Source organism: Lampris incognitus, chromosome 1 (assembly GCF_029633865.1).
Source record: "Lampris incognitus isolate fLamInc1 chromosome 1, fLamInc1.hap2, whole genome shotgun sequence".
In the NCBI taxonomy this organism is placed as follows: domain Eukaryota; kingdom Metazoa; phylum Chordata; class Actinopteri; order Lampriformes; family Lampridae; genus Lampris; species Lampris incognitus.
Genome location: NC_079211.1, coordinates 20978651 through 21002204, shown reverse-complemented (window position 1 = coordinate 21002204; position 23554 = coordinate 20978651). Strand labels below are relative to the sequence as shown.

Below are 23554 nucleotides of genomic sequence, written 5' to 3'. Positions count from 1 at the left end.
CCCTTTCCCTATTTCCTCCACTTTGCTTTCTCTTCCTCCCAGAAATCAATATATTGATAGGCAGTCTGAGGCAAGGTTATATCTCAGCTTCAATTTACATCTAATTAAATGATGATCAAGAAAGAAATGGATTTTGAATGGCATTTAATTAGATTTTGTCATGGTGTGACGGTTAACAAACAAGTGGCTCAGCCCTCACTGATGAAAAGGTCAAGGTAAGTTTGAGGGGAAGTGTGCGGGAGATAAATCCTCGCACTAATGTTAACTCTGCAAAGTTTTGACTAAAGGTCCTGACCATTAGCAAATTGCTGAGTGTTAGAATAAACTTCAGTGTCAAGGTTTACAGGTTTGTATATAGTCTGCTGTATATAATCTGCTGTATATAATCCAGTCAAAAATATATGCACAGCTTTGACGTTTGCATGGATATATGACATTTTATTTAGATTTCAGGTTTTTTGGTTTGTTGATCTTATCCAGAGCAAATTACAGTGACTGGAAGAGAAGAAGAATATGAAATTGCAAGATCTCCAACATTAGAAGTCGCCAGTAGGAAGGATCTCGTGGCTGAAAGGGGTCACAGCATGCAGCAAATGTCCATGTGTTACAACAATGATGGTCATATACGATAGAGAAGTACTTACACAAATTAGGTTGTTTTCTTTTTGTATCATTTTTTTGATTCTGGGTTTGATCATAGTCTGTGTGTGTGGTGTTTGCATGTTCCCCCTGTTTTCATGTGGGTTTCCTTCTGGTGCTCTTTGGGGTCTTGTTTTCCTTCCTCGGTCCAGAGACATGCAGATCAGGTAAACTGGAGAAAAACAGCCATAGGTATGAAGGCGAGTGTGTGACATTTTGTGTGTGTGTGTTTGTGTGTGTGTGTGTGTGTGTGTGTGTGTGTGTGTGTGTGTGTGTGTGTGTGTGTGTGTGTGTGTGTGTGTGTGTGTGTGTGTGTGTGTGTGTGTGTGTGTGTTGGTCATGGGATGGACCGGTGACCTGTCCAAGATGTCCTCCACCCAAAGTATGTTGGAGTATGCTTGTACTTCTCAAGACCCTCGGACTTGTGGTTTAAAGAAACGGATGGATTAATGGGTTTAATTTGAGGAGTATACAAAGGAAGGGGAGGCACCTCCTTGTTAAAGAAAACATACAGAAGAAAGTGGAATACTGGAACGATGTAACTTAACACTTCGATACAAAGCTATTTAGACTACCTGCCCTTAAGAAAACACTATGTCGTCCTCGGGGATTCCTTTTCATTTTGGACCTCTTACTGTATGTTTGAATATCATGATGTGTTTCGGTCTACTTTGGTTTTGTATAGTACACTTCAGCTCTGACCCATGATGCCATCCTGGTGATAGCAGAAGCCTTCCGGTACCTACGGCGCCAACGTGTGGATGTATCGCGTCGGGGAAGCGCAGGGGACTGTCTAGCCAACCCTGCTGTACCATGGAGCCAAGGCATTGACATTGAAAGAGCTCTCAAAACAGTAAGAGGAGAGAGAGAGAGAGAGAGAGAGAGAGAGAGAGAGAGAGAGAGAGAGAGAGAGAGAGAGAGAGAGAGAGAGAGAGAGAGAGAGAGAGAGAGAGAGAGAGAGAGAGAGAGAGAGAGTGAGTGAGTGAGAGAAAGAGAGTGAGAAAAAGAGACAGAAAGAGAATGAGAGAAAGAGAGACAGAAAGAAAGAAGGAGAGATAGAGAGAAAGAGAGACAGAAAGAGAGAGTGAGAGGCTGATGTGCTTATAACCAAGGGAGGGGCAGAGGGAGTGAGGGAGAGACAGCAAGTAGAAGTGAGATAGAGATAGATAGGTGACACAGAGAGGAAGAGAGAGAGACATATTCTCTTCCCTTAGCCTCTAGATGTTCTCACACAGGGCACGCTCAGATCTGGACCCCCCCCCCCATTACCATAAACCCTACATATTTTATTAAAGCGTACGCAGCCCATCTTTTGATTACCTGGCTGTGCATTCTGCAGTAGTTTCATTGACACAAACACCTGCCTATCTTCAGCAGGAGCGCTCAACAAAATGTAATGGTTCTGAAGCTATTACACATCACATCTGTTTCTGTTTGACTGAAACAGGTCCAAGTGCAAGGTATGACCGGGAACATCCAGTTTGACAACTATGGCCGAAGGACCAACTTCACCATTGACGTCTATGAGATGAAAACAGGTGGGCCAAGGAAGGTAAGAGAGAGTGATGAGCTTTCATTCATTCACAAACTTAGAGGGCAGTTGAGATGGGCTGGAGCACTTATGCTATATGCCTCCATCCTGGTCTTTATCAAAATATGGCTAACAACCATCAGATATCAAGAGTTAGTTACATGTGTCAAAAGAGTGAAATGCCACCTCCCTCGCTGTTCCCTTTATTTTCGATATAGACATAGTTCATTAGGGGATTTGTTTTAGGCCTCGAGACATATCAGAGATTTAGTTTAACTTTCTCTGCAAACAAAAAAATATATATATGCCTAAGGAAAGTTGTGTTGGTGTACCAAACACTATGGGAACCATTTCATCATCTCAACTTGTTAGAGAGGCAAATTTCTGTATGACAGCGGGAAGCCTTTTCTAAGCAAGGCAGTTGTTTTCCTCCGTCAGTGAAAGTGGCAAGCAGATCTGCCGTCAGGTATGGTGGCGTGGCACTGTCAGGGCTGATAGGAGATGGCGGAGAGATGCTGATTGCCCTTCTCCCTGGTAGGTAGCAGCGTTCAGTATGATGAGCCGTGCCAAGCCCCATTACAAGCCCCACAAGTCACTCGCAGAGCCGGCCTATCTGATCTGCAGAACCCTCTTATCGAAAGAGTGACATCAGACTATCTGTGTTCCAGCGGAGAAGGGAGATATCGCTTTCGTGTTTTTTTTTCTCCTGATGGTAATTACCATTCAAATAGCCAATTACTGCAAAGAAAAGGATCCAAGAAATCTGGCTCCTCTTCACAAAGGTGATTCCCGGTGGTGCACTCACATTATAACCGGTACCATATGATGACCTCTGCTTTAATTTTCGTAACCTCTCTGATTTCCGAGAGGAGGCGCAGCATTTTCCAACTCCTCTCGTTAACTGGATAAGCACTGGCTCAGTTTGATTTGACGTGTGATTATGCCGCTTCCCTCCCAGACCTCTAAAGGCCATGCTTCACTCAATTAGCCCCCGCAGCCGTCCCTGCACAGCCAAACGGAGGGAATGGGGAGAGGGAAAGGAAGGAGGTCAGCGGACGAGGGACAAGAGGGGACATGAGGCAGAAGTAGTGGGCAGTAGTTTGTCAGGACCTGCTGCCCCAGTCACCCCCCTGTGACAATTCAGGGATGAGGCTTCTTAGCGGCAACTGTCAACAGTGATGTATGGGCTGATATCTGACCCAGCTGCTCCGGGGGGCAATCGGGGCATCGCCTTCACAGCAGCGCTCTCTGACACAACTCCACAGTCTCCAGGCCCACAGCCGTGCCTTTACAAAGATCTGTGTTAGAAAATAATGATTTATGTCAGACAATACATTCGCAGGTGTGTAGCGAAATGTAAGCCAACGAAAATCCAGCCGAATACTCTAGTTTGTGGAACGCCTCAAATCTTCATGTGTAAAGGGCGTCCGGGTAGCGTAGCGGTCTATTCTGTTGCCTACCAACATGGGGATCACCGGTTCAAATCCCTGTGTTACCTCTAGCTTGGTCAGGCATCCCTACAGACACAGTTGGCCGTGTCTGCGGGTGGGAAGCCGGATGTGGGTATGTGTCCTGATTGCTTCACTAGCGCCTCCTCTGGTCGGTCAGGGCGCCTGTTCAGGGGAGAGGGGGAACTGGGTGGAATAGCGTGACCCTCCTGCACGCTACGTCCCCCTGGTGAAACTCACTGTCAGGTGAAAAGAAGCAGCTGGCGACTCCACATGTACCGGAGGAGGCATGTGGTAGTCTGCAGCCCTCCCCGGATCTGCAGAGGGGGTGCTATGACCGGGACGGCTCGGAAGAGTGGGGTAATTGGCTGGATACAATTGGGGAGAAAAATAAAAAATCTTCATGTGAAAAGTTCATGGTATACTGCAGGTCATCAACACTGAGTTATTCGAGGAAATTTTATTTACAAAGCATAAATTATTTTTATTCGTATTGCTGGTGGTTTGTCTTACAGTAATATAAAGGCCATTTACCCACTTTCTCATTTACATCTACACACTAGTGGGAGCTTTCTTCAGTCTAGCAAGCAAAGTAACTACAGCCACTGTTCATAATCTGGTTTGAAACTGTGACCCCCCCCCCCCAAAAAAAGATTGAAAAGTAATCCACCTTCTAGCGCCACCACTTGGTGCTTTCGAGTTTTGCACTGTTGTACACCTGTCTGTCCCCAAGCTTTCAAAGATCTAAGAAAAAATATGCACCAGATGTGAAGGGGAAATGCAAGCCAGCAACATTTAGAGTATTGGCAGTAACACATGCAACACATTTCATCATGAGCCAGACCAGCTATTATTTCAGATGGGCAAACAAACACTTGACATTGGTTTGACTTAAGCATCTGTATAGCAGAATGGAAAGTAATGTTAGTGGCAGGGCTGTAGAGAAGACACTTGGGAGGTACTGGCATATTATGATGAATTATTAAGTGTGTATGCAGTTCATAGGCCTGAATATCAATTATTTACCATTAAGTCTTGGGAAGAAGGTGGGAGGGTTTGATGTAGACTATGGTATACTCAGTCAATGTGCAGTGTAACTAAGTGTAAAGTCCTTCTGTGAGTTTTGGCTTCCTGCACCATGATCGATTGTATTATGAATCATGATGGCATTCAAATGGTTTCCATGACTATGACAGTAATTGTGTGTTTTTTGTTTGTTTTGTTTTTTTAGAAACCTTTCATGGTACTTATTATTATTGGGGTTTTTTTTTTTTGCATGAATAACATTCCCGTATCCATCCTCCTGTTTTAGTATTCTGGTCATATACTGCTATTTTGGTCTGAGTCGAGAGCCAACAGGACTCTGGTAAGATCAGAGTCATTTTGATGAACCCATCATCATGACAGCTCCTAATAATATTTAGATAAACCCTCCTCTTTGGTCTCTTGTGCACGGAGGAAGCAGGGAGCATAGATGACATAATGGCTGAAGAAAGCAGGAGAGGTTGGGTCTGTGCTGTGTTGTTTGGGTGGGTGGGTGGGGTGGTTCTGTATGAGAATGTCGATAACCACCGTTTTCTCTTTTCAGATTGGGTACTGGAACGAGTACGAGCGATTTGTAAATATTATGGACCTGCAGGTCACCAACGAATCCTCCTCTGTGGAAAACCGAACCATTGTGGTCACTACTATTATGGTACACTTTCCGTGCAGTTGTAAATGTTTCACGTATTCTGCCACTCAAGGTCATGGTGTTGATTCCAATGAGTGATACATTCTGTCCTGGGCGGGTAGAACCACATCTTTTTTGTGTTGCTTTCCATCCACTCACTACACGTTGAAACAGTCGATCCAAAGACGGAGTGTTTCAACTGTATCCGTGTGGGTGCCAAAGCATTTTGATTTTCCATACTTCAGTGGCCTGTCGTAGCAGTGACATCACAATAATGGTATAAATGATAATGGTTGACTCCATCAATTACCAAAAACATGCAAACACATACGTAAGTAGACCTCTCTGACCTCATCAAGTAAATGTTCAATGACACTTGGGATAGATTGGCCGAAGAATGACTGGTGAATAACGCAGCAATGGTTTCTCGAGCTGAGCAAAGCAAAATAACCAGTATTGGAGGAGGGATAAAGAGAACCATAGATTTTTTTTTCTTCTTCTTGTTATTGCCTCTCCAATTTATTTTGGCTTGCTCTTCAGAGTGTTCTGTGTTGAAGTATAGCCTCCAGTCAATAGTTAAGATTTTTTTTTTCCTCAGACATAACAAGGCATCAAGTACCACTTCACTGTTTCTACCCCCCCCCCCCCCACCCTGTATTGTAAAACACGTACAGCGTGCTTTGCACTTCCTTTACAAATACGATGATGAAACATCTGCCACGGACTGTGCAGTATCTACAATGCCTCATTCTCGGTAAATAAATCCTTAAAAAGGCAAAAAGAAGGCGCTTTAATGGTGATGAGAGTCCTAGGTGTTTCTGCACGCCGTAATTTCATCCGCGCTCTAAACGCTAACACAAGCCCGGTCGCGAGCAGGAGGAACCATTTAACATCGCTAGATGAGAAATGGAGTCAGGAGGTAAATATGTGTTAACGCAGAGGGAAACACTCCCGGTGGAGCCAAGGTGAGGGGATACTTTCAGCACAGAACAAACAAACCATTGCTCTCCCACTTGCACCCTAATTGTTTGTGGCTGTAATGACAATGGCAGCTCTCGGGGAGCAAGCCTTTTGTCTCATAATGATGATGTGCTAAATCAGAAAAAAAAAGACAAGCTGCACCAGTGTTTTGAAAAGGAGAGGAAAAATGGCACGCTCTCGCTCTCCTAATGTAGATATTTTGTATTTATTCACAGAGTAGTTGTGTTCTCCGGATAGCAAATGATGGCCTTTTTTTTCTTTCCCTTAGTTTTTTGGTTTGTTTGATTTATCTATTTATTTATTTATTTATTTATTTATTTATTTTTTGGAATGAAGCAGTCTTTTCCCTGTGCATTGGTGCAATGTGCTTGATTTTGGTGAGATACGACGGACACTCTGATCCCTCTCCTGTCACTGGCATTTACTTATGAACCCCATCCCCATCCCCATCCCCACCCCACTCTGAGCTAACCCACACCCTGCCTACAAATGAGTCCCAGACCCATTAAAAGATCATCCTGGCCTGCTGTTCTCTCCCGCAGAAACAATAGGTTTGTCCCACCCCTTTAACTCTCCCTAGTCACACACACCACAACGAAGTTGCCCCCGTGGCTTCAGAAGGGGTTGGGTGCATTATTAGGCTTGGTGTCAGCTGGCTGTCATAGCTTGATAAAAGCCGTGTGACCACCTGATCGTGCTGCTGTTATCAGTGCATATCGGTGCATTTGTGGTGCATCATTTGTGCATGTATGGCTGCATGGATGTGGTTATAGCAGCTAATTATGATTTTGTTTTTCATGTGTGTGTGTGTGTGTGTGTGTGTGTGTGTGTGTGTGAGCGAGAAAGAGAAAGTGTGTGTGCGTGTGTGTGTGTGTGTGTGCGTGCGTGTGTGTGTGTACATGCATGTGCACATATGCACATGGTCGTATACTCTGTATAGCTAAATGCATGCATGCTAGGGTATGTGGGGAATGAATAAACCAGCGTGTGTTTAAACCAACAGGAAGCTCCTTATGTGATGTACAAGAAAAATTATATGCATCTGGAGGGGAATGACAGATATGAAGGCTACTGCGTCGATTTAGCATCTGAGATTGCCAAACATGTTGGAATTAAGTACAAACTGTCTATAGTAATGGATGGGAAGTACGGAGCCCGAGACCCCGAGACCAAGACGTGGAACGGGATGGTGGGTGAACTGGTCTATGGGGTGAGTACTGGGAACCTCGTTTTCAATGATTACATGACAGTTTGCAAGGAACTTCAACATGAGAGGAGATCTCATTTTTCTGTCTTAAGGTTGTCACCAACTCGTTTTGAACTCATCAGCTCTTGCCCAGTCCAAAGTCTAATGCCCCCTCTGGTAGTTCAGCTGTGAGTGAATTTTTCACCCCCAAGCGTTGGGGAGTTGGTGATCATCTTGAGACGGAGAAAATGAAATCATTTCTCAGTGCTGTTCGTTGCATTTAATCCTTTTTGCTTAGGCTACAAATCTCTTCCTCTCGTACAGTCAAGCCAGAGGTGGGTACGTAAACACAATGTGACCATATGGAAAACATACTGTAATCGCTTTGATGAATGAAAAAATTGTATGCCTTTGAAGTGATTGTGTAATTATGTTCATTGTTTGATGTACATGATGGATATGCAGCATTGTAAATTCACAGCTGAGAAAATCTGCTTTAAAATCAACAGCTGAATGGTGGTTGTGGTTTGGAAACAACAAGATCCATATGTGTTGCGCTCCATAAAGGTTGAGCCTCTCGCATTAGCAAAGGGCCATGCTGGGTTTTACATCTGACAGAGCGCTCAGGCTCGCACAGCACCTCGAGCTCTCCAAAAATTATCCTCCGCTCTCCAAGGCCACAATAGTTGAGCAGGGGCCAAATACGAAATGCATGAAGGTTTTGCTCCCTCATCTGTTCAATTTCCCAACTATCAACGGGAGAGATTGCCTGGTTTGATGTGCTATTGCGACCAAATTATCTCGTGAATGGGAAAGGTCCACTCCGCGCAGATGGAGTGAGAAAAAAATATCCCGCCATCAAGTCCCGTCAAGCTTTTCTATGCCTGTAGTTTTATGGCAGGTGGGCTGGGACTAATGATTGTGTGTGTTTTGACCTTTTGACCAGTAAATTAATTTGATTTTAGCTGTCTTTTAAAGGTTAGGCCTGAGGCTGCTCTTTATTGGTTTGTTTCCCTCACTGTTGATTGAGTGCTCCCTTAGCTTGCACATGGATAAACGGTTATAGTGCCTCACAATCCCGTGTTGACAGGCCGAAGAAACACTGCCATGTTTATTGGGTCTGTTTGTGCTGTTCTTAGTTTGACCTTGTCAGAAACATTTTCCACTTGTTTTGGCTCGGTCCCCTGCGAATTCCCCTAATTCGTGAATGGAAGACAATATAATACAGTGCAGTTCAAAGAAGTGTCCCTCACAAGTCATTGTTTTGAAGAGCAAAAATTAAATTAATCACATACACACTTGCTGCACTAACACAGTTTAAGGCCATTAATTATTTTCTTCTGCGCTCGGAAAGAAACCCCGTCGCTGTAATTGTAGAGAAGCATCACCACCTCTATGAATGTGTTCAGATAACAGGCCACGGTTACAGTGGCGAGGGGAACGGATGCATCAAGAAACAGCTTGGAAAATAAAAAATAATGCCAAAGCCAGCTTAGCTTTTTTTTCTTTTTCTTTTCTTTTTTTCCCTCCCAGAAAACCCAGTCTGCTGAAAATGGCATGTGATAGAAAATATGAAGCTGTGAGACTCTACTCAGCTTTTACTGTATTTTTTGCTTGGTTGATTGTTTGTTTTTAATGATGCAATTTTTCCCCATAGTGACAAGATGAAGTTTACTCTGGGAACATTATTTTTACTCTGCCAAGTGTTGCTCCATATTTTTCACCATTCAGTGATGAGGGTTTGTTGCAGGGGTTTTCAGGTTTTCTCTTTCCCATACCTCTCTCAGTGGAGATGAAATTCAGTACATTTGCTGCAGGAATCTCAGATGTATTAGTGGTTGTTTTGTGACTCCTAGCATCGCAGATGACATTATTGTGTGAGATCTCTTTACCCTGTTTTTCCAGCATTTTATTTTTATTTTCATTTTTTCCCTAGGTTTAGTTTGTGGAGTAGGATTTTTGTTCCGCCTACAAAAAGACAAGGTACCCTAGGCGGTGTCCTATTTCTAAAAGAAAAAAGACGAGAAACAAAAGCATATGTGTATATATAGAAATAAGCTATCTATGGGCTGTTTTTTTATGTAGAATTTTTAAAGTGCAATGTGAGTTCAAGTTAGAGACCTTGTTTTAAAATCTATTTTACTTCTAGCTGCCAGCATTAGCAGTCATGTACACATCTAAGACTGGCTTGGGTCTTAATGCTGCTCACTAATATTTGCTGTGCATGTCCCTGTTTCCAGAGAGCAGATATAGCTGTCGCACCTCTCACCATAACTCTGGTTCGAGAGGAGGTGATAGACTTTTCCAAGCCCTTTATGAGCTTGGGCATCTCCATTATGATAAAGAAGCCCCAAAAGTCCAAGCCTGGTGTGTTCTCCTTCCTGGACCCGCTGGCCTATGAGATCTGGATGTGTATAGTGTTTGCCTATATTGGGGTGAGCGTGGTTCTGTTCCTGGTCAGTCGGTTCAGTCCTTATGAGTGGAACCTGGAGGAGCAAGATGAGACCAAAGATCCTCAGACACCCCCGGATCCACCTAATGACTTTGGCATCTTCAACTCCCTCTGGTTTTCACTGGGAGCCTTCATGCAGCAGGGCTGTGACATCTCACCCAGGTGAGTAAGCTCCAACACATACCAGGGAAGACTGAAGAAAAGGATAAAATAATAATAATAAAAAAATCAGTGCAGGACAGAACAAAGAATATGAATATAATTACTAAGTAGAATAGAATAGAGTGATGGCTGGTGGTGATACTGGGTTGGCGGGCTAACAAATGTTTTATACCCATCAGTTGTTCATGTTGCAGCAACAGCAGCATCACATCGGAGATACCAAGTTACAGCAATGACACTATATACCTTGTTATAGAAAGTGCTCTACAACAGCGCTATAGAGAAGTACCCACACGAATGGCCTGAGGCCAAAAAACTCTCTCTGTCTCTGTCTCGCTCTCTCTCACACACACACACACACACACACATTTCCTAATTTTGTTGGCTAAATGTTTCAAATCCACAATTTCTTGTTGAGTCCACGCCATGTCTCCTCCAAAAAGCAAGCATGGGAAACAGAAAATTGACTTCTTAGCTGCACTTGCCGTTATCCAGTTCTTTCATTGAAACCAAGTAACACAAACTTACAATTTTGTTTTTTGTCCTGTTGTGTTATTTTAACATTGTTTGGACGATGTGTCCCCAGTCTCTTCACTTCCATTTTTTTCCTCCAAAGATATCAAAGAAAATCGATGATAAAGTAAATAATCCACCTCGTTCATGCTAACACCCGCGCTCCTCTTCCCCTTCCCACTCTCACACAAGTAGCACCTCACTGTACCGTTACTCTGTACGTCCGCTGCCATTGGTCAAAAGTCAGCAGCCTGAGCACTGAATAAATTTAGCCCAAATGATCGGCAAATCAAGGGGGCGTGCCACAATGCCTGTCATTCTTTGTACATCTGCTGTCATTGGTCAAAAGTCAGCGGCCTGAGGGCTGAATGAATTTAGCCCAAATGATCAGCAAATCAAGGGGGCATGCCACAACGCCTGTCACTCACTTACCATGAAGATGAATGGAAGCTGATGCTACTGAGTTTGGGCTGTAAAAAAATAACCCCATTTAGATATATCTTGTGTTTTTCTTGTGACTATTTGGTGCTGTTGCTGCTCTGTGTTCCACCAAAATTCAAAACAATCTATTCTAAGGGTTTTTTTAACAATAATTTTCTCATCGTTATTGTAAAAGATAGGGCCCATTTATACCAACCATCTCTGAATAGAATAGAAAGACCATCAAAACTGTGGTTACAAGGTGCTTCATAAAGAATACAACCAAAATGCAATGACAATATAATAAAATAATAAAAGAAATAAAAGCATAAACAAAGAAAACCTTCACATTGAACACCAAGTGAGAAAATAATACACATGAAATAAAAACAATAGATTCAATATAAAGCCAAGGTAACAGGATGCGGTTTAAAATTCCCAGAGTTGTCAGCTCTAACTTTTGTTTCATGAGTTTAGGAGCCACAACAGAAAATACACAATCCCTTTTCAATTTGAACCTGTGCTTAGGTATAGCCAAAAGCCCTTGGTCAGAGGATCAAAGTGACCTATTTGACTATAGAGAGGTAAGCAATCACAGATTTAATCAAGTGCATCTCAGTGTAGCCTTGTAAGTGATTTAAAGAATCTTAAAATCAATTCTGTATAGTATAACTGCAAGCCAATGTGAAGAAGCCAGTAGTGGATATGGATCCTTATGTCCATCGGTAACGTCACTGCTGTATTATGGGCTACTACTAGTAACTTGGCTAATACAGGTGAACAATGTGTTATATTACTCCAGGCAGAAAGAGAAAAGGGCATGGATAGGTTTTTCCACATGTTTACTATATTTCTAAGTTGAAAGGTGCAGGACTAGATTAATGATATAATAATGTTCCCGCAACTTAAAACATGGATCTATAAGATAGGGGGTCAGTAGACCGAGATCTTGACTGATCAACCTTGTTTTATGATCAGGACTTACTATATCCTCTGTTTTATCTGGGTTTAAATGGGGAAAGTTATGAGCCATTTTGGTCTTTATGACTGCCAGATATTCATGCAATGTGTTGAGTTAGTAATAGACATTAAGCTTAACAGAGATGTACAATTACATGTCATCAGCATAACAATGATAACATGTGCAGCCAAGCAAGTTGCTGCAGAGCAAGCATATAAAGGGAAAATAAGGTATGCCTGAGAATGGGCTCCTCGCTGCAAAACAAAACAAGCTTATCAAGAGATTCTGTCAGGTTTTAAATCTCATATACTTATTTCAATCTCTACTACTACAACTTTCAGCTGCTCCTATTAGGGGTCACCACAGCGGATCATCTGTTTCCATTTCTTCCTGTCTTCTGCATCTTCCTCTGTCACACCAACCACCTGCATGTTCTCTCTCGCCACATCCATAAACCTCTATGGCTTCCCTCTTTTCTTCTTCTCTGGCAGCTCCATATTCAGCATCCTTCCCCCAATATACCCAGCATCTCTCTTCCACACATGTCCAAACCACCTCAATCTTGCCTCTCTTGCTTTGTCTCCAAACCGTCCAACCAGAGCTGTCCCTCTAATACACTCGTTCCTAATCTTGTCCTTCTTCATCACTCCCAATGAAAATCTTAGCATCTTCAACTCTGCCACCTCCAGCTTCACCTCCTGTCTTTTCGTCAGTGCCACTGTCTCCAAACCATATAACACAGCTGGTCTCACAACCATCTTGTAAACCTTGTTTCCTTGTTTTCTTGTCTCCTTGTCTTCATTCCTCTGTCCTGATAACACACCAAGTACCATCCTAGCTATCTCCCTCACTATTTCTGCAGTGGTTGTCCAGCCATCCGACAACTCTTCACTACCACCCAGTGCCTGTTTTAAATTTTCTCTGAACTCAACACAGCTGTCTTCCTTCTTCATCTTCCACCATTTGATCCTTGGCTCTGCCGTCACTCTCTTCCTCTTCTTCTCCTCTTATTTCTTCTGAAATATACTTATTTCAATATATCCATCCATCCATTATCCAAACTGCTTATCCTGCTCTCAGGTCATGGGGAAGCTGGAGCCTATCTCATCAGTCATTGGGCGGCAGGCGGGGAGACACCCTGAACAGGCCACCAGGCCATCACAGGGCCGACTCAGACCCACACACATTCACACCTAGGGACAATTTGGTACGGCCAATTCGCCTGACCTACTATATGTCTTTGGATTGTGGGAGGAAACCGGAGCACTCAGAGGAAACCCACGCAGACATGGGGAGAATATACAAACTCCACACAGAGGATGACCCGGGACAACCCCCAAGGTTGGACTACCCCAGGGCTTGAACCCAGGAACTTCTTGCTGTGAGGCGACTGCGCTAACCACTGCGCCACAGTGCCACCCTTATTTCAATATATTTCTCACAAAATGTTCTGACCCCACTGGAAGATATCACTGCTTGTTCCGAGAAAGAGCATTTGTTTCATGATAATAGGACTTGTTTCAAGACACTTACTCTAAAAAAAGAAAGATTATCTTGAATCAAGTTTCTTTTCTTGTTAAGTGAAAATTCCTTTTAAAAAGTCTTATAATCACGAAACAAGTAAGTTTTCTTGAAACACTGATTATCTGCCAGTAAAAATTTACTCACAATAACCTGAAAAAAAGGTATTTTGAGACAAGATAAAGTACCTTAATAAACTTGTCTTTTTTGCAGTGCTGTGGCATCCCATCGGGCGGAGACATATTGAAAAACTAAAACCCCTGGTTAGCAGACAGAGAGAGAACCAATCAATGGCAAAGCCAGAGATACCCGCCCACCATAGAGATATACACATAGACGCCACATTGGTCGCTTCGGCCCGTTGCTGCGACACGTCAATGTCGCCGCCATACTGGACCGGGCAAGACAGGCCTGTGAACAAATATAAGTAAACGGGGGGAGCTGTGTTTTCCTGGATAAAAAGCAGAATAACCTTTACATTTCTCAACCGATTTCAATGAGGTTTATTTTATATTCAAGGGATTATGATCTACGTGGAGTACAAAAAAAATGTTTTGTCTATAGCTAGAATCTCGATAGTTAGGCTATCATCGCTGCTAGATGCTCAAGAGAGGAGTGTATATCAATGTTAGGCTTACATGAACTGAATTACTCAGGTGGTGGAAAACAATTCTTTGTCATAAGGAATTGTAAAAACTCACTTTTGTTAAGCATGGATTTGGCTTATTTTGCTTGGTTAATACTTGTGGAGACGTCCCTATATAATATAATTTAATGTACATGAAATGTGCCGAAAGTTTTTTACATTGTGGAAATAGATTGTTCTGCTTTACGTCCCCATCATTTTAGCTTTTCTTGTGCTCCGGGTCAGAAGACAGCTCATTTCATTTGAAATACTGGAAAAAAAAATTTTTTTTGAAATAGTGCATCTTTAAGTACTAGACCACCATTGAGAAAAATGGAACAAAATTGGCAAATACCAATCAAATAGTGGGACACTGTCAGTCAGTCCACTTTCTATATTTTTTTAGCAGTGAAAGGAAACAGATATACTCCAAGACGGACAATTACAGACAGACAATTATAAGATAATATGAGATATGCCTTTCTTGATCCCCAGAGAAATTCAGGTGTTACAGCAGTATAACATATTTACATGATATGGCCAAAAAAATAATAATAATATTGTACTGTGTAAATAGTGTGGATTTTAAGTGTAACATGGTATAAAGTGCGATGTAGTAGTAGTAGTAGTAGTAGTAGTACAACAATATACAGTATAGTACAGCAGTATAGCATATGATTATTATTATCAATACCCTATACTACACCTTGTATTTATGGGTATATTATAATATTATAGTAGGAATATAATAATGATAATATAATAATGTGGTAAATAGTATGTGTAACATAAATAGTAGTATAATAGTAGTAAATAATAAAATAAAAATGGCAAATAAAATAGTGAGTAGTGACCAATATAATAATATACCTCACCTCACCTAGGGCATCCTGACGGACAACCTAGGTGAGGTGAGGTTTATTCTATATATGATGTACAATGTTATACGTATATATATATATAAGTATAAGTAGGTTGATAATATAATAGTATAATATAATAATAATACTAGCATAACATATATATATATTGTGGCGGACACTAGGGGCTATGCCTCTCACCCAGCAGGACTGTGAGCTGGGGGCGTGGTTTACGTTCCCGGGCTCGCCGGGGCAGGGTTGTTCCTGCTTTAGTTGGTTTTTGGAGTTGAGGAATAAACATCAAACTCGCCTTGGTCTCATGTGTTTTTCCTCATTCCTGCCACATTGGTGACCCCGAATTGAACATGTTTGGAGCAGAAGAGGAGTGTGAATCCACTTCGGCCACGCCGCCCCAACTCTCACAGCCGGCCGTTCTCGCCGCGGCTGTGAAGCTCCCAGAGTTCTGGAAGAGCGACCCGGCCTCGTGGTTCCAGCATGTCGAGGCGCTGTTCCACCTGCGTGGATTCTCCGCGGACGACTCCAGATACTATCTGGTCGTCGCTGCGCTGGACCAGCAGTCCACACGCCGGGCCATGCAGCTGTTGCGCGCCCCTCCGCAACACGATAAATACGTCGCCCTCAAACATCTTCTGCTCCGGAGGTACAGCCTATCTACCGCAGAGAGGGCAGATAGAATCCTTTCCCTATCCGGTTTGGGCGAAGGGACGACTGTGGATCTCATGGACAATATGCTGTCGCTGCTAGGCTCGGACGAAGGTGGGTTCCTTTTCCCGCACGTTTTCCTGCGCCAGCTCCCGTCTCCAGTGCGCGCGGCTTTGGCTAACTCCCCGTGTCTGGCCGCTGGTGACTGCCGAGGTTTGGCTGAGGAGGCCGATCGGGTCCTGCTGGCTACCAGACGGTTCTCTGTGCAGAGTGTGGCATCGGAGCCTCTGCAGCCGACGTCGGAGGACGCGGACCCGGCAGTGGTGGCTGGAGTGACTGCCCGGAGACGGCGCGGGAGAGGCCTCTGTTTCTTCCACCAGCGGTTCGGCGGCGAGGCGAGGCGCTGCGTCCCTCCGTGCACGTTTGAGACGGCGGGAAACTCCAGGGCCAGCGCTCAGTAGCAGCTGTGGGGGCTGGCGGACGTAGCGAGCTGCTCTTCATTAAGGACACGATGTCAGGAAGACGGTTTCTGGTGGACTCAGGCTCGCAGAAGAGCCTACTCCCTCCTGCTAAGACAGACAGGTCGGCCGAAGGCGGCGGCCCACAGTTAAGTGCAGCTAACGGTTCGTCCATTGCGACGTTTGGCACAAGGTTGGTGACTGTTTGCTTCCACGGGCGCCATTTTGAGTGGGACTTTATAGTGGCCGCCATTACTGTTCCTATTATCGGCGCGGATTTTCTGTGTGCTAATGGTCTGCTGGTTGATGTTGCAAACCGCCGTTTAATTGATGCTGTGTCTTTCGCCACTGTTCCGTGCGAGACAGGGGGAGCCGGGCCGTTAACACACGCTAACTTTTTAGCATTAGGGGATGTTTTTCAGCGTTTGCTGGCGGATTTTCCATCGGTGACTACGCCTGCCTTTTCCACCGCGGTTACTAAACACGGGGTACAACATTTCATTCCCACTCTGGGACCTCCCGTTTTTGCGCGCGCGCGGCGCCTCGACGCGGTAAAATTGGCTACAGCCAAGGAGGAGTTCGCCATCATGGAGCGTCTGGGTATAGTGAGGTGTTCCAACAGCCCGTGGGCCTCGCCGCTTCACATGGTGCCCAAGGCGGATGGGTCGTGGCGGCCTCGCGGCGATTTTCGCCGCCTGAACAACGTCACCGCCAATGACCGCTATCCCATCCCACACATACAGGACTTTTCCATACGCCTGGCAGGTACCACTATTTTCTCTAAGGTGGACCTGGTGCGCGGCTATCATCAGGTTCCCGTGCGCGCAGAGGACGTGCCCAAGACCGCAGTGATCACCCCGTTTGGGCTTTTTGAGTTCATGCGCATGCCTTTTGGCTTGAAGGGGGCAGCGCAAACCTTTCAGAGGCTGATGGACTCGGTGTTGCGTGACCTTGATTTCGTGTTCGTTTATCTCGACGACATATTAGTGGCCAGTCCGTCAGCTGACGAGCACCTGGCGCACCTGAAACAGGTTTTCCGTCGTCTGGACGAACACGGCCTGATGGTCAACCCGGCCAAGTGTCAGTTTGGACTGCCGGTGATTGACTTCTTGGGTCACCGCATTTCGCCGCAAGGCGCGGTCCCGTTGCCTTCTAAGGTGCAAGCGGTGGCGGAATTTCCCCGCCCGGTCTCTGTTAAGGCATTGCAGGAATTCTTGGGAATGGTGAATTTCTATAACCGTTTCCTCCCTCGCGCTGCCCACCTCCTTCAGCCACTTTACGAAGCCCTGCGGCTTAAGAAGGCTAACGACCCTGTCGACTGGACTCCCGAACAGGTCCAGGCCTTTGACGGAGCTAAGTGCGCCCTGGCTAACGCTGCCCTCCTCGCCCATCCCACACCCACGGCGTCCATAGCTTTAACAACCGATGCGTCTGACATAGCCGTGGGGGCTGTGGTTGAACAGCGTGTAGCGAATGCGTGGCAGCCACTCGCATTTTTTAGCCGCAAACTGCGAGATAGCGAGCGCAAGTACAGCGTTTTTGACCGGGAGTTGCTGGCACTGCACCTTGCAACCCGGCATTTCCGCTTCCTGCTGGAGGGTCGCCCATTCACGGCTTATGTGGATCATAAGCCGCTGACTTTTGCCATGTCCAAGGTGACTGAGCCGTGGTCTGCTCGTCAACAGCGCCACCTAGCGGCGATCTCCGAGTTCACAACGGACATTCAGCATGTGGCCGGGATGTCCAACCCTGTTGCTGATTGTCTGTCGCGTGTGCTTGTGTGTCCTGTGCACCTCGGTGTGGATTTCTCCGCTATGGCTGCCGACCAGCCCAGTGACCCGGACGTCCTTGCCCTTAGGTCAACGCGTACCGGTCTCAAGCTAGAGGACGCTGTGATGCAGGAAGGCAGTCCTGCCCTCCTCTGCGATGTCTCCACCGGCCGTCCCCACCCCGTTGTTCCAGTGGCCTGGCGCCATCGAGTTTTCGATTCGATTCACTCCCTCTCGCACCCTGGAGTTCGGGCATCGGTGAAGTTGGTCGGTTCCAAGTTCGTCTGGCCTGGCCTCCGCAAGGACGTCAAGGGGTGGGCAGCTGCATGTGTAGTGTGCCAGCGCGCTATGGTCCACCAGCACACTAAATCGCCCCTCGAGCCGTTTCCGATCCCGGCCAGACGTTTCGACCACGTGCATGTGGACCTGGTGGGCCCTCTACCTTCTTCACAGGGTTTTACGCACCTGCTCACAATGGTAGATCGGACCACCAGGTGGCCAGAGGCTGTCCCTCTATACTCCACAACGTCCTCGGATGTTGCACGCGCTTTTCTTTCCTCCTGGGTCGCCCGTTTCGGCACTCCCATCAGATATCACCTCAGACAGGGGCCCCCAGTTCGTGTCAGAGCTCTGGTCGGCACTTGCGCGATCCTTGGGTGTGCAGGTACACCGCACTACCGCGTATCACCCTCAGGCTAACGGGTTGTGTGAACGTTTTCACCGGTTGCTCAAGGCAGCGCTGCGCGCTGCGCTCTCGGATGGTAACTGGGTGGATCGTTTACCTTGGGTTATGCTCGGGTTGCGTTCGGCTCCTAAGGAGGACCTCGACGCGTCACCCGCTGAGCTGGTGCTCGGTCTGAACATTTGTTTTAAAATTTTGAACAGCAAGGGCGTCCGGGTAGCATGGCGGTCTATTCCATTGCCTACCAACATGGGGATCGCCGGTTTGAATCCCCGTGTTACCTCCGGCTTGGTTGGGCGTCCCTACAGACACAATTGGCTGTGTCTGCAAGTGGGAAGCTGGATGTGGGTTGCTGCACTAGTGCCTCCTCTGGTCGGGGCGCCTGTTCGGGGGGGGGGGGGATAGCGTGATCCCTCGTGCTACGTCCCCCTGGCGAAACTCCTCACTGTCAGGTGAAAAGAAGCAGCTGGCAACTCCACATGTAACGGAGGAGGCATGTGGTAGTCTGCAGCCCTCCCCGGATTAGCAGAGGGGGTGCTATGACCGGGACGGCTCGGGTAATGAGTGGGTTAATGGCCAAGTACAATTGGGGAGGGAAAAAATGGAGGTAGGGAATAAAAAAAACAAAAAACAATTGAACAGCATATGATAAGATGCCTGTCAAAAAATATTTGAAAAAAAAGATGTTTATAATGTGCAAATTTAATTAATTCCTCCGATCTGATGTGACAACGTCATCACGTTTAGGTTGGGGTCAGCTAAACATTGTCAATTCTCAAACTTGGCGAGAGATTTGGCGGAAGCTAATCGATAGCGCAGAAAAGAATATTGGATGTTTTCACTTCTAAAAGCCCAAAAGCAACCAAAATAGCAACAGACCAAGAGGACGCAGTGTTCAGTTGCTGTATGAGTGTGTGTTATGGTACTACCGTGGCACCTGCCACGGCAGCCGCTGTTGTTTGTGGGAGTTGTAGGCTGTAGCCTATAAGGGTACGCACTAGGATCACAGCCGTTATATTATGCTGACATAATGGTAGAAACCATGTTTACAGAATGCCTCAGTGTTCGTCAGAATATGTATTTTCAATATCAAAGACTTCTCCCAGGAACTGTCAAATTAGCCGACAGTCTAGTTTTTGTCGCTCAGTGACATACATATCTCACGTCTTATTAGTGTGGCAGAAGTAGACTATCCTTTTTAAGCTTTAAAAGAGCTCTACGTTGTGCAGTTATATTAGTCGCTCGTCTTCTCCCCTCGCTGTTGCTGAAAAGTGATGCTGTGTAAATGCATGTGTGTGTGCTGACGGAAAGTGTGCAAGCGTGTGCACATAAACAGTCATGCGCGCACATTTATACGACGCAACACCCCTCAGTGAAAATATGTTCCTGCGCGCATGAAAGGAGAGGAATTTTTCAAACTCCTCAGCTGAGGAGAGACACACAAAATGAAGGACATTATTTGCAAAGTTATCAATCGTAATGAATGAAAATCTGCAGCCGTTCTTGTAATCAGATTAGGAACGCATGTAGCTCTTGCTGCACTGGTTTTTTTGATTGAATATACTCACATTTTTCATGTGTAGATAGTGAACTTGAAGTCAAATGGATTTTCATCTCTGCTCCACCCTTTTGAGCCTTCAGATGTTCTCATTTATCTGGGGGGGTTAGAGTTGATAATAGAAAAAGATCTAGATTTCAATGGGCGAAACGCTATCCAGAGCTGACAGGCAGATTTCATTTAGGCTGTTTGGTAGGTAACGGCCTGGAAAATTGCATCAAAAAGGATGCATTTGTGATCCAAGAGAAACTAGGTGCAGAGTGTGGGCCCTGGATACATATGGGCAGGATCCAAAACATGTTGTACTAAGTTAAAAGATAGGGTTATATTGAACATTTTCTAAAGCTAAAAGTGTAGGGGCCATCAACAGAGAAGTTGACATCAATGACTCTTTGAGAACTAATATGATTTTATATATATATATATATATATATATATATATATCTACTACTACTTTCAGCTGCTCCCGTTAGGGGTCGCCACAGCGGATCATCCGATATATATATATAAAATCATAATAATGTGTGTATATATATATGAGACAGAGGGAGAGAGAGCGGGAGAAAGAGAGAGGGTGAGAAAGAGGGAGTGAGAGCAGGAGAGAGAGAGGGAGAGGGAGTGAGAGAGGGGGAGAGAAGGAGAGAGAGAGGGAGGGAGAGAGAGCAGGGGAGAGAGAGGGAGCGAGAGCAGGGAAGAGAGAGAGAGCAAGAGAGAGGGGTGAGAGAGAGATGCTCTCTGCTTATACAAACCATTAACAAAACATGTTCAATAGGCTACAGAGAGCTGGTCAGGCATACTGACCATTTGCTCTTTCCTGTCACTTCCTTAGGCTGTCCATATTTGAAGCTAACATTTATTGCACCCATTATGTTTAATTGGATTTGCACATTGCCATGACCACGACGTTTTCATCAATAATTTCTTTAGGCTGTAGCCTGAAATGTTCTCACTTTTCCACCTTGACCCCGGTTGCTTCATAGCAGCTGATTAGAGGACGTTCCCATTGCCATATGCTGTGTTACGGTGTGCTGACTCAGTACCAGGTTTTGTGGAGTTTACAAGGAATCTTTAAACACCAGCGCAATTAGACACATTAAACACAACTGTGAGATCATAGCAGTTTATAGCCGCCATATGTTGCTGTGTAATCAAAATTATCTTCCTTTGTTCCGTTGCTCTCCTCTCTCAGGTCTTTGTCAGGTCGTATCGTTGGTGGTGTGTGGTGGTTCTTCACCCTCATCATCATCTCATCCTACACAGCCAACCTTGCTGCCTTCCTGACAGTAGAGAGGATGGTGTCGCCCATAGAAAGTGCTGAGGATCTGGCCAAGCAAACAGAGATAGCGTATGGAACGTTGGACTCAGGCTCCACAAAAGAGTTCTTCAGGGTAAGTATTACAGTCAGACTATTTATATTGACTACTTGCACCAAATAAGGCATTTTGCCAATAAAGAATTTCTTGAACTCATGGGACATGAATGTAAAATTTATGCATCAGTGCTGCAGTGTGCAACCTTGAGGCACTTGGGCTGTCAGCGGAAAGTGTGATAACGTGGAAGAGTCTCAGAGGTGATAAAAACAGGAGCCTAATCAAAGCACCCGCATCGGGCTTAAACTCAAAAGGGTCAGCTTATAAAATATAATTAGTTTGCTGGCCATGACTGGCAAATTGGACCTGATGAAGAGAGGCCTTGTAGGTCAAAGACAGCACCCTGAAGAAACAAAAAAAAAAATCGTTTGAAATCGAATAAGCTGTATGTGCATCATCAGCATGAGAGACTAGTCGTGCAATTAAGTTATAATTTAACCAAAACTGAACAGAGAATATAGTAGCCCCTCAAATCCACCCATATCCTCACTTTGTAGGAGTTCAAAACATTGTATTTCTTTAGTGTTGCCAGGGTTTTGCTGTGAAATTTGTGCACATCCCAGCTTAACTTGTACAATGATGGGTAATCGTACCTGTACCCTTGTTCAGTGACATCAGGGCCCCAGTCCTTTGCGTTTAGAAGTTGGGGAGGAATTTGATGAGAGAAAAATGAATGAAAAAGCACTCTGACAGTGGTGACGAAAGACAATATGACAGTCTTTTATCTTACTCTCCCTCATTACTCATCAGCAGGAGAGAAACAATTCATGTGTTTCACAGCTGCAGCCTGTTGGCAGGAGATGCTATTCGTTTGTATTACCCCTGGGTTGAACAGCAAAACAATGCAAGATGAGGCCCAAATTATTCCGGGTAAAGAAGGAAACATTACCGTCTACAGGGCTGGTATTCATGAATATAAAAAGACCGCTGGATGGTAATGCTTGAAGTTTCAGGTGTGCGACCTCTCAGGAGGCATATTGTAAAGGCCACGTCCCAAGAAGAGCTGATATCTTGTTAAGTGTGGCACATGGAGCACGCAACAATACTTTGTTTTATGCAAAACGTAGTGCAAAACTGTGAATGCTTTTTTTCCTTTAACCGGAGGTTCTACACAGGTGTGCGTAGGTGTGTGTGTGTGTGTGGCGTGTTTATTTCACAGACCTGAGGGATGCCAATTACCAGTTAGGTTTTACATCCAGACAATGGAGTCACCAAAGGTCTGCTGGTTGAACGTTCATCGGGGTGGCCGGGGAGTTGCAGTTTTTCTCTGTTCTGTATAATGAGTGTCCTAGTTACAGCCCAAGTCTTCGAATGGGAAATGACATGTGTGAACTGCTACTCCAAAGGACTTTTAATTAAAACTGTAGAGGGCTGACAAGGAAAAAAAAACACACTGATTAATGGATGTTCAAGTCCTATTTCAGATCTGTTTTTCAGGAAATACATACAGGCTTAATTAGACCCATACGGCATCAACCAGCTGGAAATTTGAAATCAGGCCCAACGTTTCAAACAAGACATATGTCATCATCCTTGACACTCCTGGCTTTGATATTTGATGATTTCACCTGGGCTATTTTAGAAAGATGCCCGGCAAGCTCAACAATGTCATACATTCGTACATTTGTAAAGGCATTTTTCCCGTTGCTCCACCTCTAGTGCCACAGAGTGAGAGAAAGTAACATAACATGAACTGTAATACATTTTTGCATGTGATCATACATTGACAAACCAGGAGAGCATGCAAGGTACAGTAAGAAGGCGTATCTTCTTCTTTCATCAGCCAATGAAAGACGTTATAATGAATGAAATAACTTATTTTAATTAATTAATTGTTTCCTTTATTAATCCCATTGGGGAAATTCAGTTACTACAAATCAACCCATCCTAGCTGTGATCTGTGTAGCTAGGAGCAGTGGGCTGCGCCCGGGGACCAACTCCAGTTCCTTTTCCATAGCCTTGGTCAGGGGCACAGACAGGAGTATAAACCCTAACATGCATGTTTCTTTTGATGGTGGTGGAAACCGGAGCACCCGGAGAAAACCCACCACAGACACGGGGAGAACATGCAAACTCCACACAG

At 45.0% G+C, this 23554-nt stretch overlaps 1 protein-coding gene across 2 annotated transcripts in view; it reads left to right on the top strand.

Annotated features, from left to right (window-relative positions):
- gria3b (glutamate receptor, ionotropic, AMPA 3b) overlaps nucleotides 1-23554 on the top strand; it is a 98088-nt gene that overhangs the window by 60984 nt on the left and 13550 nt on the right. For both annotated transcript variants that reach the window (XM_056287148.1, XM_056287147.1), the window contains exons 7-12: nucleotides 1325-1492; nucleotides 2087-2191; nucleotides 5207-5314; nucleotides 7275-7481; nucleotides 9698-10071; nucleotides 21291-21489. In XM_056287148.1, coding sequence (XP_056143123.1) covers nucleotides 1325-1492; nucleotides 2087-2191; nucleotides 5207-5314; nucleotides 7275-7481; nucleotides 9698-10071; nucleotides 21291-21489 — 1161 coding nt within the window. The remainder of the gene's footprint in view (nucleotides 1-1324; nucleotides 1493-2086; nucleotides 2192-5206; nucleotides 5315-7274; nucleotides 7482-9697; nucleotides 10072-21290; nucleotides 21490-23554) is intronic.